Raw genomic sequence first — 14,978 nt, 5'->3', positions numbered from 1 at the left:
TATTGGCTGTTAAATTGCAAGCCATTATTAGCAGGTGAAAGGGCAAGGAATTGAGCTCTATCACATGCATTCCTCTCCAGGCTCATGAAGGACAAGTATCCCCTCGCCCCTCCTCCAAATCTTCACACACATTTAATAAGGAAGACCACTACACTCTAGTCTCACAAAACAAACAAAAAAAAAGCAGATGCGTTTTTCCCCTCTGAGCGTTTAACTGCCTGTAAAACCACTGGGTAAACATTCATCTAAGTTGAGTGACTTCACTTTGCACTTCACCGTTTTGTTACAGAGTCACATTAATAAAAGGTATGGCTGATATGTTGTCTTGGCAATAATTGAGAAAAGCACTCTCTATTCCCCTCTCTCCCCTTCCCCTCCCCGCTGCTGAGTACCCAACGTCAGCACTAGGATGGCATTTACAAAATACAGCCCTGTGGGTATCGTCCGTTTACTCGGACAAGACCAAACTGAAAATGCATACGGTGACGGTAATGTCCGCTAACTATGCCTCTGCGTTTCACAGTCATTGAAACTAACGGATGCCCTCATCTTGCACATCACTTGGCTTGTACATGCATGCAAGCCTTTTTTTTCCAAATGTAGGAGTTTAAGATAAGAGGAACGATGTTTTAAACACGCCCAGTTGTATTGATCTGAGCGGCTGATGAGAACGAGGCACGATCTCTCCCTCTATGTGTGTGTGTGTGTGCGCATGCGAGTGTGTGTGATAAAGTAAATGTACCCATTTCACCGCTGAGCAGTGACCTAATTACGTATTAGCGGCTCAAATTCGTTTTCAGTCCAGGGACCCTGGAAAGGCCAAAATGACACAGAACAACTGAGGCTCACCGCTGCCAAGAAACCACTCAAGACTATTGCTCCACGGGCTGTAGAAAGACGCTCCTTTCGGTGCTGCTGGCCACCTGAGATCCGCGGTGTAGTCCAAATGTTTGCGCTGGCTCACTCGCTTTCTGGCTAAAAAGCTCCCTCACACCACCGTGCATTGGAACATCAAGGTCTTGTGAGATTATCTACTGCTCTCGGTGTGTGAGTGAAAGACCTTGTTATTTCATTTGAGTGGAGATTTGATATTCCATCTGCTCGTAACAGAGCCGAGGCGTGGGCAGGAGATGTGTGGGTAGGGTGTCAGGTGGGCCTTCAGCAGCTGAATCATTCATTTCATTTATCTTCTTTCTCCTAGTTTTCTGTACTAAAAAAGTCTTTCTGGTATCCGAAAAAAAAAACAATTCTTGACACTCTCAATTAAAACTTTTCTGGACTTTTTTTTTCCAGTAGGTTTCTCAGCCAATAGACACTGTCTGTACTGAGAGACACAGCTATGATGAATAACAGTTTGACATGCGTCGAGGTGACAGAGGAAAGAGGAAAGAGACGAATGAGATGAAGCCGATATCAGGTGAGCGCCCCCCTCTGCGTCCCCTGCTCCGCAATGTCATGTCGCTGATCGTCCTGTGATGATGATGTCCTTATGTGTGGTCAAGGCTCAGCCATCTGTGCGGTGCGACCTCCACGGTAGATGGGTTACATGAGTAGCCGCTGAATAATGAATGAGGACTCTTACCCGTAAAGCCCAGTGCCAGTCCCCGGCCGCATGCTTAGCGCTGGAGCCCAGGATGTAGCCGAGACCACTGGCGGAAGGGAAAGAGACCAACACTCAACACATACACTTGAAAACTTTAAACAAACAAAAAAAAAGCACCCCAAAAGAAAACTAGACAGAAGAATCGGAAATTCTGAATTCAGCTCAAGGTCGAGGGAGCGTTGGGCCTGTCTCCCTTCGAGCATGGAGCCGTGTCTGGGCTCGGTGAAATATTCATGCATCTGGAGATCGTGCCGCTCTGACTGCATCCTGACGCAGCTAAAATATGCATCTGAATTGGTCTCCTGACGCCTGTTCTCCGTTGCACCTGATGTGAACCTCTGTAATGAAGGCGAACAGCAAGATCATGGAGTTTAGGTACAGAGAGTGCTGGAGCCTCTCAGCCAGCTGTGTGCTCCTTTCTCTTTCTGCTGGCGAGATCAAAAAACCCGACACTAAATACATAAATCCGCAAAAAACACAATGGGTTCCCAAATCAAACAAGGCATAAGTTTTCTATGACTTTTCAAAGACTTTTGAATGACGAACTTGAGATTACATATGAATGTTTTAATTTCCGTAATAGTCAAAATTAATAAATTGGGCTACGATGAAGATCTAGTCACAGAGGGAAAGACTTAATTGAGATTAAAATTGAGATCCATTACTATTCGCGTGACCAGAGGAAATTGAGTCCACGCATTATTCTAATGTTTTCAATTGGTTTTAATTACACACAGAGAGAACACAGACAACGTTTTGATCCCTTGAGATCTTCAAAATGATAATGAACATGGGCAACCTGTCTGTAAAAAACTCCCAGCTCACCCTGTGCAGTTGATGTAATCATTCTAGGCTCAATTGGTTAAGTGAGAATTAACAACGTACAGTTACAAAATATACAAATACAAGGCAAAATGAATTGTACTCTACAAGTCTAAAAGATACAGTCATCTCAGACCTAATCAGCATGGACCATCAAACATAAAGAGACTAAAACTTGAAAAAGAGAGTCAAACAGTTCCAAGTTATATAACGCCATTTATCAAAGCTTTTTCTTAGTTTGTGCTGCACACAGAACAGACGTGATAACACGAGACAGACGTGATTAAAGCCGATATGCATGAACAGAGTGAAGGAATAAACCCAAAGAGGATGTGTAAGATGAGCTTCACCCTATGATCAGAAACTTGAAGCAGTTAGCAGAGAAATCAGAAAGATGAAGAAGGATCCCCAGGGATCCCCAGGGATCCAGCTCTATGTGCAAATAAGACCATTTGGGAGGGTTAAAGCAGTGTACAGAGCATCTCCAGTTATGTTTCAGTCATTCACCTACTTCCAACTGAAGGATGTACTTGGGATTATTTATTGTATCATAATTATATTACAATATTTTGTGAACAAGTGGAGACTCATACAGATGCTCTTGGCAGTGGATACCAGTCCTCAGTGACTTCTGGTATTGAGTATTCTGTACACAAGCCAAAGACCTAGCCAATTTGCTATCAATATTATTATGCTGACCTTTCTTGCTGTTGTTACAAAATAACATCAAGCTAGAGAGTTAGCAAGAAATATGAAAGAAAAAAACATTAAAATCAACAATATTTGTAAAATTTTCCATGACCTTTGATGGACAGTGGGATATTTGGCCCATTACCATGACTGCAATGCCCTTCCAGGATGAAAACGTTTTCAAGGGCTATCAAGGACCGTGATAACACTACTTCATATAAATGCAGTTTGTACTGCCACTGATCTCAGACCATAGCAGCTCTTGTTTGTGCAAAATCAGAGGACATCGCCTACGTCGCGGTGCGCGTTTTGGGCTGCGGGCTTTCATCACCTTGTGATTAATGACCTTGAACAATGATGCAAACATGCACTTAGATGTTTAGGCTAACCTTAGACTTTAACATTTCATAATTAATATTATCCTGTTTGTCTCATTTAGAGTCTGAGCTGAGTCTCGATTAAATGTAGCTGTTCTTTTATGAGGAAATTAAAGGATATGATGCAGTCCGTAATTAAAGCTATTGTTTTCTGCACGCTCTTAAGAAATGCCAGCCTGTGGAATGGCTTTCTCTTCTTTGTCGAAGGACGTTTCATTTTTTGGTTGAGGTGTCTAATGAACAAAAGCTCCTTCATTGATTGTAATTATTCCTCAGGACAGGGTAAATTACATGTTATTATTCAGCTGGTCACATCTGTGCCCATTTATTTCTGCAATAACGGAAGCTCCAGACTGATTTCCTTGTAAAGAGTCAGTCTTGCAGCTCTGTACTACACTACATTGAATGTCCCTACCTTGCTGTTATAGCACTGAAATCCTACGTTTTTTTGTTGTACTTTATGATTTTATTACTAATTCTCTTTTATGTGAGTTGCTGAAATTTTGATTATTGTGGCACTTATTCTGTTTTCAGTATGGTCATTTATTGCAGCACTGTGTGATGTATTGACACTTTTGATCACGTGTGGTCTGATGTTTTCTGTATGTGCTGTTGCTCATGTGGCCTTATTATAGGTACCTTTGCTTTGTAAGTTATCTCAGGTAAAATGATTGAATGTATTTACTGCAGACTGGGCAGAGATTCTCAACTGAGGCCATTTTTTAAATAAATATCGGTCCTGTCATAGACTGGCTCTGCTAATCTTGATTCTTACAGCACTGGGAAAAGGCAGCCAAGCATGCATCCTATTGACCAATTCGCTTTTCATTGGGCCCTGTCTGTTTTTATGTCACAAGTCCTTGCTGATGCTAATGTCAAGGTCCTTGTTATTTTGTTGTCATTTGGAAACATGGACACACCTGAAGTGTGCAGCAGTTGTCTCAGACAGATCGAGGTCCACTATAAGTCGCATGGCCAGAGGAAACTTTCAGTCCACACATTACTCTAATGCTTTCAAGTGGTTTTAGTTGCACACAGAGAGAACATGGACAACATTTTGATCTTCAAAACGATGATGAACATGGACATCCCACTGGTAAAAAAAAAAAAACAAACTCCCAGCTCGCTGATCATTGGCCAGCTTACCTGCCCAGGGGGATGGCGAAGTAGAAGACGGAGAGAACCATGGTGCGGGTGTTGTTGGTGAACATGTCTCCCAGGATGGTGGGTGAGATGGAGGAGTAGCTGGACTCCCCGATGCCGACGAGGCCCCTCGAAAGGACGAACAGCCAGTAATACTGCAACACAGGGAAGGTGTGATGGGTATCACCACGGTAACAGCTCGCACGCCCAGCACCACAGATCACCTGCAGAGGTGTGGCTCGGAATGGCAACACCAGAGACGCAGGAATCCTCCTCTGTTACATGCCAGCTCGTCTGTTCCCAGATCACACCGCTGATATCTCGGGGAGACGGCGTTGCACTTGGCCGTTGACGGCCACCAAGATGTACATTCCCGCAAGTAACAGTGTTAGACACATCATCTAAGAATTATGTCCACTTAGGTGAAATATGCGCACGCATTTACCTCTTGAGTGGTCCTGAATGCTTCTCTGCATAAATCTTTCAGAGTTTAATCACTCCTCGGAGTTGACTGCCACAGATAGCAGGCGTGTGACATAGTGGTGAGGACACAAATCCTGCACAAACCCTAGCCGTGCGCCGCAGCGGCTCCAGAGTCATAATCTCAGTGACATTTTCGCTGAGCGTAAAAGTATACGGCTTTGTCAAAAATTATTTAGATCATATTACTTTCAAGAGGTATCTCATCACATTAGCATTTTATTTTTGGCATTTACTTGGTGTAGTAGCAGTCTGTGGAACTGACGGTACTGTACTCTTCCACTGATATTTTCCTAAAATATTATATTTTCTTTTTTACAGCCACGTTAGTACAAACAGAATAAGACACAGTCAACAATGACAGTTTTCAGTGAAAAAAATTAAACTTTTAAAAATGAGTAAGTGTGGTTATACTAAACCATTATTTCAAAAATAAACAGACAGAAGTAATGTGACAGGTCCTAAAGGTGTTATTGATTGGAACTGAGTTATCAAGACATTGATTAGATGAAAGCACATGAAAGCACTTTAATTTAATTTATCAGTGAGTGCGAAGATGCAAAGTATTACACAACAACTGTGTCCTTCTCTCTCCTTGAAAAGTGGTCTGACTCTGGCGACTTCACAAAGCTGTTAAAACGTGGTGTCAAAGACCTCAAGCACACTCATTTCTACAAGAGCCCTGCATGCAGAAAGAGCAGAATCACAGAGCCAGCTGTCCCACCCTCCTCAGAGAGGAAAGTGTGTTAACGCGCTCACACCACTGCCAGAGGGACGATGGCCGTATCAAAGTACAGCATGCTGCACCGATTGCTCCAGACCGGCATTATCACACCGTGATAGCCGGCCTGTCAGGCATCTGCATTTAGCTCCGTATTGTACGTCTGTCTAACTCTTTGTCTGTGCGCATCAAAGGGGTGCAGTAGTGGCATTTGAGATTTAGGGAGCATTGCATCATTTTTTTCAGTTGTGTTCCAGTGGTTATGTATTATTTAATGCTTGCTGATATGCGTTTGAAGTGTCATATGCAAATCATAGGTTCCATGTCGATAGACTGCGCATTCACATTATTTTTAATTTTGTAATCTCTAATGTAAACAATACAATTTTGTTCGGTTTAAGTAATAAGCGCACACGTAGCCCCTAACGGGAAACAGTCCAATGGCCTACCTTCAGCTAAGTCAGAAACCCTGTGTGCGGTTTTATTTTTGCTTCTCCATTTTTTTTGTCTGTTTTAATGACAAATGCTGCAAACGGAGCATAGGCCTGCTTCCTGCCGCTTATCTGGGTCACAAACTAGGCTGAAACTTTTTTTTTTTTTGGGGAAACGGATTTCGAATCGATGCCCTGTCCCTCCACGGCCACTGTCCGCCCCTTGCTTGTTTCTGCTGTTTTTTTTGCCGTTTTTTAGTTTTTGTTTTTGTTTTTAAACCAGTGAAATGGAACGGCAGTAAGATGGCGAGAGGGTAAAAATAGAAAAAGTGAAAATCTTACTGTGTGCTCTGTTCAAAAGGAGAATCGGCAGAATGCCCCAAGGGGTGAGACTGCCTTCCATTAATAGCTCCTCTTTTGAACATGACAACTGTGTGGCGGGGCTTCTGAGAAACCGCTACTTATTAGGCCGTTATATAATACGGACAGCGTTACGTGATGGGAACAGCGGGTGACTGAGACACTGCTACCCTCTGCAACTCGTTTTTTTTTTTTTTTTTTTACGAGCACTTACTGTACATGACAAAAGTTATTTTTGGTTTCCTCACCCGCCAAAGGCCAAGCGAGACTTTAGCTGCTTCAGTGATTCTTCACCTCTTCACTAGAGAATTCTCTGTAATGCTTTACAACATGGCCTGGTTATAAATGCTTAACGAAGCATTAATAACTGTACTGTACATCATGATGTTTTTTTCAACATAGCTATTAGTAAGAAAGTTAGTTAATAATACTTAGTAATAAGTTATTCATATGATTACAGTAGACACCATTTCTTCGTTACATACAATCCTACCTAAACAGTGCACATTGTAACCCAGTGTGGGTTTAAATTTCTCCTTCACAGCCTTTTTTAATGTTGGAGTTAACGCCAGTGACATGGTTTTTAAAATGTTATACAATGCAGTTGCGCTTTATTAGACATTTATACCTGCACCCTATTACAGTGTTACCCATTGTTCTCCAGCAGTGTGTTTGATGGCACTGGCTGGCTGTGATGTTATTTATAGGAGAAGATGCTTTAGGTGCACAAATGTTTCAGCACAGACCTGAGGAGTACTAATGCATGTACATATTTATACATATATGGATAATGTCGCATGAATGATATGTCTCATTTTAATATATATTTTTAATATTATGTATATTAGATATTTATGTATACTGTATAATATAGTATACATATTCGTATATATGCCCTTTGAACTTGACTGTAGCTCAAAGACCACCATGTGATACACACCAGGTAAACCAGATGTGGACTGTGAATGGATGATTGGAGAGAGAGCCTTCTCCATACTCCCCACTGCTGCTTCCACATGCATGAAATGCGTGTGTTTGTCATCAGCCCATTTGACAGCAATGGATTAAAAGGCCTGACATCAATAGTGAATTATCTGATATCCCCCCAGTGAACTGATCTGAGGCAAGCAGGAGCCCCCGACAGGCTACACTAATGTCTCACTGATGTCACTCCACAAACATCACCCAGATTAAACAGCTATTTCATTAGCTATCCAATCACTGGATCAAGTAACAGCCCTCAAGACAATTAAATCCTGTTCCATGTTAGCACACCACACAACAGATGGATAGTCTCTGGCATACTACATGAGCTAGGAACTGTGGATAGATATTTTCTGGCTGCCATTTTGGGTTTGATTAATATGGCCTGTAATGTCATTTAAGACCGACACACTACACAAATCAATGTGGGAGTGGATATGTCCCTCTCTCTAGTTCACCAGTATCCATTTTCTTATGACGCCATATTTAACTGTCTTGGATAAATAAAAGTGGGGAAAAATCATGCAGACATAACTCAAGGAAATACACAAAGCAGACAGTACAATCTTTCAATGACAGCTCATATCCTGAAAATGCTAGGAGTAGGGTGCTCTTGGCATAAACACAACTCATTGCTCCCGGACTCCGGAAGCAGCCGGAGAATGCCATACAACTGTTTGTATTGTCTTCAGTAGTTTCCCTCAGATAAGCAGTTTGATTTGACCTTTGTGTTTCAAAATGTTGATCTGTCTGCTCAGCCGCCTGTCTGACAGGGCTGTGTTTGATCAGACCTGTAAAATGTCACCGTGTCCCCAAAGGGTGTCCCGTCCCACGCAGTGCCAGCCACGCGTCCCTCACTCTAACAAAAGGCTGGCATCTCAGAGCTAGGAAACGTGTTGTGTAACGGGAACCAAGGCGTTCTAACTTTCCAACATTCTAGAACTAACATTCTAACAGGCAGCAGTGGGGTGTAGTGGTAATGAGTAGGGCTTGTAACTGAAAGTTTGCCAGTTTGATTCCCCTGCTGGGGCACTGCAGTTGCACCCTTGGGAAACGTATTTCACGCAAAATTGCTGCAGTAAATATCCAGCTGTATATATGGATAACATGTGAAATGTAACCTATGCATGTCACTCTGGATAAGCGAGTGTGCTAAATGACAATAATGTAATGTAATGTAATGCAACTTAAACCACAAGTGTGCTTCCTCATGCTTGTGGCTATGCAGACAGCTGCTGTATGATTCCCAGCATGAATCCACTCTTCAAGCAGGCTCAGATCTGGAAACCATGCTGCAATTTTCTCCTGCGTTTTCTCATCTGTGGTATGCGACGTTTACACTTCTGAAAATCATTATTCACGTCCCACTGGCCCTGCTTCTAACCCATTTTAACAAACATTATTTTCCTGATGTTCTTCTGGGGCTGTTTGGTGGCACTGAAATACATTTGAAATTTCAGCTCTGTTTGTGAGATGTGTAAGTCATTGCAGACATGCTTACAATTACATTAAAGTTGCTACATTGGACACAGAAAGATCTTACAAGTTTTCCGGAATCTCTCATTTCCCTCAGCCTCTGTTGTGCTCAGATGCAGCAGCTTGCACTAGCGCTTTCAAGTCCCAGAGTGAAAACACTTCTGAAGCCCTCTGTTCCATAGGTCTGTGGATATTAAATTATTGGCTTCGGATTATTGCAGGGAGTCTTTTCTCCCAGCTATTACAGCAACGCTGAGTCAGTCGGTGGGAGACGAGGGAAGCGAGGTATTTGATTTTCGAGGCGCCTGGCTACATTATCTCTGATAGACCCGATCATATAGTTTTTTGAGGGAAGGATGCACTGGGACCAGTCTGAACTGCAATAACATACACAAAAGGACAAGGTGAGCCGACCTCAACAACAAGAAAGACTTCTTCTGTTTTTCAAATGTCCCACAGACTACATAATCCCGATGTTTGATATAAAGGCTTGAATCAGTCTAGCTGCATCGGGCAGCAGTGTAGCGTAGTGGTTAAGGAGCACGACTTGTGACTGAAAGGTTGCTGATTTGAGTTCCTGCTGGGGCACTGCTGTTGTATAACCTATGAAAGTTGCTCTGGGTAAGAGTGTCTGCTAAATGATGTAATGTAATGCAATACACTCTGTACTTAACTTAGAGTAAAACATTTTATAATTATTGCTTGTTTGGATTCTTGGATATTTTTTTGGTTACAATGATGTGGAAGTGCCAAAATAAAACAAGCCTTTGTTTATTACTCACAGACAAAGTGCATCACGTTTTGATAGAATATGAAAGTTCTGAAGCCTGCTGTGTGCTTTCATTAGGTTTGAGCTAATTACAGAAATTGCTGAACACCATTTATATTGAAAAGAGATACACAGAGGGACATAAAGTGAGAGTCGGACTCATAGGCTTTTGAGGACTAAGTGCAAGTCAGAACAAATAAGTTCCAGTTTAACCTTTGGTAAAGGACCATAGAAGATGGCCATTTTCATTTTGACTGTATTCACATTAAGCTGACATCAATGCCAAAATCATCACAAATTTTAACCAAAATCAATTTGCCAAACTTTTTCACGATCTAACATGCCTGTAATTGCACCTAATAGATTACATGCACACAAATAAATGTAATCTACTTTCAATGTCATGTGGGCATTTGTTAAAAATCCATGTTTGTGATGAACTCATAGCCTCATTTTTTGGTGCAAGTTCTTATTATGAACCAGTCTAAATCAAAAGGTATCCAAAGACGTTTTTCAAATAAGAGCAATGAAACCATCCAATGAGAAATCACACGTTTTCTGACAGAGTTGATGAGGCACGAAACTCACGTCAGGAGACCACCTTACCTCTTTGGTGATGAACGAGCTGGAGAGGGTGACCGCTGACCAGAAGAAGATGCCGCAACTCAGGATGATCTTCCTGTTGAAGCGGTCTCCCAGGTAACCAAAGATGGGGGCTGCCACCATGAAGCTACAGATGAAGACTGCAAGAGACAGCAGAGAGACGAAAATGGCGCAATCACAGCAGAGTCACACGACACGCCCAAACTTCTCATGGCAATGCTGAGCCACCAAAGCTGGTAACTCTCACAGCCTAAACGATGACCACGAAGCATCGGCTCCTGTTTTTGTTGCAAAAGTTGCATTTTCCTCTGTCATTTTACCTACGAATTGCACAGGTAAGCTGGAATGCAGGTGTAGCAGGGAGCCATATTTGTGTGGGTCATGTTGCGTCCAAGAAATCGCACCCCTGCACCTGCTGTCAGATCGCAGGTTTAAAGAGCAGCTTGGCCCAGACACAATTTACTGGAATTTCACTCTCCTCTCTTAAGGTCCCTCTGAATTTGTGGTTCCAGCACAATCAACTCCCTCGACGCTGTTTCAAGGATAACCAAACATAGGTCCTGTTAGTGTAATCATGCAGCCGTCAGCGCTTTTATAGAGGAAAGTGATCTACTTTTAGGAAATGAACAGAAAGTCAACAATATTCCAAGGCCTTATCTGAACTGTGTTGAAAAAAAAAATCAAGTCTAACAGTTTCTACCTTTCTTATTCTATAAAATGTTATTGTACAGTTGGTTTATTATGTAAAAGGGAAAGGAATTACTTTCATATCTTTCCAAACATAGATATAACTTTATATTGCCATCATGTAGTGTGTGTTTTATATCCAGGTAATTTAGGAGCACTTAGCTCCAGACTGCTAACATCGGCAGGCAGAGGTTTCAGACGGAGTACCCAAGAGCGCCATCTCAGCTTTAACTACGTTTCTAAGGCAGAAGAAATAAAATGATAGCTGCAGTTTTTGTAGACCCTTCATTCTGTGAGGGTGCCGTCTTTGCCAACTCCAATATGTGCACTGGAACTGTGCACTGGTAAACAGACACTTAAATCTCGGCCGGATAGTACATCTCGGGGAGGTCAGTGTTTTATGAGCTGGTTTACTGGGATCTTGCAGAAGACTGCTGTCACGTTTAAGACACTCCAAGCCTGCGCACTGCAGCCTCCTTCTGCACTCTGTTCGCAGGGCCCTGTGCCTGCGAGGCCCACTACTTCCTTTAATCTCTACTCTGCCTTCAGGACAAAAAAAATTATTTGCACATAAAACACACACACACACACACACACACACACACACACGCACACACACACATCTACGCTGGTGAAAATGGGAGGAAATCCCTTGGATAAACATTCGGATTTGGCTAAGCTATTCCAGGTCTTGGACAATTTTGATAGTTCGATGCCACTAACTGTGGCAACCACTGAGAGGAAGAGGCTTTGATAAAGTGAGAAGGCATTGTTTGGCCGGTGCTCAGGTCAGTGAGCCGTTCCAGAAACACAGAAGAAGGCTAACGGCCACGGTTTTGTGAGGGGAGTGCAATTATGGAGCACACCATCCCATATGAACACATAACATACAACAATATGTGGTCAATTATAAGATCCAAGGTACTTGGAACACAAAATACAACAACAAACATATAAAGCGTTGACCCTTTCATACATTAAATTTAATGAATATATTGTAGGACTCTTTTTACAGCCTAATGAAAATTCACACAGTCAGGCACAATGTTGAACATAAGAGAGGGCAATTTTAAATTTTTGATGGATATTAAAAATATACTACTATAATTGCAGCCAATTTATTTTAAAACACATTATGGTTTTGGGAGCTACCTTGCTTATGTCAATTTTATGAATAGGGATATGCAAGCATGGAGCATACCACCCCATACGAATACATAGTATACAATATGTGGTCAATTATAAGATTCAAGATACTTGCAACACAAAATACAACAATGTATATCAAAAATTCTGTATGAAAAGTTCTGTACAACATATTAAGCATTGGCCCTTTCATACATAAAATTTTATGCATATATTGTAGGAATCATTTTACAGCATAATGACATTTTATATATCCTACAATACAGGAACAATATTGCACATATGAGAAATATAGTGCATATTTTATTGGATATTTAAAATTTACTACTGTAACCACTGACAATATATTTTAAAACACATTATGGTTTTGGGAGCTACCTTGCTTATGTCAATTTTATAGTCCAACAACATATTGTGAGGATGAATAAAATTGTACAGTTTTACTGTGAAGACAAAACACAGTGCCTTCCACAATAAATCATCCTGCATTTAAAAAAAAAACATAGAAAAACATACATTGCTGTATTTTTTAGTTATGTGGCCATTCTAATATTGTCAGAACACAGCTATGCTGGCAATAACTCTGAAGTGTCACAGTAAATCCAGTGTGATAAATCAAAATCAAATATGAATCTTACTCATTAAAATGCCATTTGCTCATGTCGTCCCATTCCAGTCATTAACATAACCACTCTTTTCCAAAATTACCTGTCAGCGGTATAATTCCACTCTTTAGCATGTGACTGGATGAGGTAAATAGCACAATGATTCAATTAGACTCCATCCACTGGGGACCAAGGACGGCCCCTAGGAATGTCACCTTAATCTGTGTGTATACGTGTGTGTGTGTACGTTTGTGTACATGTACGTGTGTTTGTTTGGACATGTGTGCATGTCTGTCTATGTACACATGTGTGTATGTATGTGTGGGTACGTGTGTATGTATATGTATGGGTGTGTCTGTGTGTAAATGTACATTTGTGTATGTATATGTGTTAATGTACGTGTGTGCTTGTGTATATATATGTATATTTATGTGTGTGTGCACATGTATATTTTTGGGATATGGGAGCGTGTGTGTGTGTGTGTGCGCATACGTGTATGTGTGTGTACATTTATGTGTGTGTGCGTGCATGCGTGCGAGTGTGTATGTGTGTGTGTGTGTGTGTGCGTGCATGCGTGCGAGTGTGTGTGTGTAAGAAGCCTGGCCAGTACAAAAGCCACATGTCTTTCTAAACAAACATTCTGCTGTGCGCTCTTCCACACACATCCACCATAATGACCATTCCCCTCCTTCCCTTGCCAAGTCTTCCTCTCTGAGCACATTGGAATCAGTGCACAGCGCCAGAGATTTACAGTTATTCAGAACTGTTTTTTTTACAGGATTACATTGTTTAACTCTTCAGCATCGCTCTTGCTCAGATGTTGCCTGCTCCTGAATGCATTTTTTTTCACAACACAATAGGTGAGCTGCCTGTACAATTGTGTGGAAGAATGATTCATTTCTGCACTTCAGGCAGATGCTTTTAAAGTCAAAATTAGCCTTGAGTTAAATGACCGTGACGATGTTCCGTGACTCTCGCCTACGGCGGCTCAACAATGGACCGACTGTGTTGCTTCCTGGAACGTTTGCCTTCGCTCCGTGTTCCATGCAGAGAGAAAAGAACTGAGGAGGATGTTGTGACATTGCAGCACTGTGTTCAGAGAGCTGTACACAGGAAGCTATACGCCGTCTGAACACACAAGACATGCTTGTGTGAGAGGTATAAACGGAACAACCAGAAAACAATGACCACCTGCTCGCTCGTCAGTTACAGACGCACCAGTGACTTCCTGTTGTAAAAGGACTGATATTTCCCGCTGTCCTTTTCTTACAGCAACATATTACCAATATCAAAATCACATAAACTGTGTGGTCAGATTTTTTTATTCATTCACAATCTATATCCAACTGAGTGAAAAAGGTACGGGGACTGCTCTGTCAGAATGCCGCGGTAAACTACACAGACTGGACAGCCATTGTCTTGTGACTCAATAAAAGGTAAAGACCTCTCTGTCGCCATTATCAGAGTCATTTATTCATTGTGACAGCTCAGAATGATTTGAACGCTGACAAACAATTGGGGACACACCTGCTAACATCAATCCCCTCTATAATAACATCTATTCCCCTCATAATTAGCTTAACGCAGTAGCTGCGCCGCTGATGTGTGTGTGTGTGTGTGGTATCTTCCTCACAGGGAGCCTCAGGTGGTCTGCCCTTCCCTCTCTGTAGGGGGGCTGCGGGGAAAAACCCACTCTGGCGAAGAGCCAAGACTATCAGAGGCTCGCACGTGGAGCAAAGCCACGATGCTCCTCTCATCTCCTGGCCATTGAGAGACGTGGAGGATTCGACATGCAGGATTCGCTGACTCTCCACTCTTAGTGAAGAGCCTGAGGGTGTGTGTGATTCTAAACTTAGCTTGGCTTGGAAACGATCTAAGGGCTATTTTCTTTCTCAAACAACACCTTCTTTGGTTCATAAATGCAAAAAGAAAGGAGTAGAGTAAGGACGTGAGTTATGGTTAAAGAAGACCGTTATACCCCCGAAGCCTTTGTGAAGAAAATCTGCAGTCAAAGGATGAATTAATGAATTGAAATAATTCCTGAATGGATTCAGAGGAATAGGTGTGCATTTAGTGAGTAT

General features: G+C 41.9%; 1 protein-coding gene across 2 annotated transcripts in view; it reads right to left on the bottom strand.

Annotated features, from left to right (window-relative positions):
• Positions 1-14,978, bottom strand: part of LOC118783527 (protein spinster homolog 2-like) — a 59,265-nt gene that overhangs the window by 17,454 nt on the left and 26,833 nt on the right. For both annotated transcript variants that reach the window (XM_036537441.1, XM_036537442.1), the window contains exons 3-5: positions 10,463-10,599; positions 4,639-4,790; positions 1,583-1,649 (exon numbers count right to left, since the gene is read on the bottom strand). In XM_036537441.1, coding sequence (XP_036393334.1) covers positions 1,583-1,649; positions 4,639-4,790; positions 10,463-10,599 — 356 coding nt within the window. The remainder of the gene's footprint in view (positions 1-1,582; positions 1,650-4,638; positions 4,791-10,462; positions 10,600-14,978) is intronic.

This window comes from Megalops cyprinoides, chromosome 9 (assembly GCF_013368585.1).
Source record: "Megalops cyprinoides isolate fMegCyp1 chromosome 9, fMegCyp1.pri, whole genome shotgun sequence".
Lineage (NCBI taxonomy): Eukaryota > Metazoa > Chordata > Actinopteri > Elopiformes > Megalopidae > Megalops > Megalops cyprinoides.
This window is presented reverse-complemented; position numbering and strand designations above follow the sequence as displayed.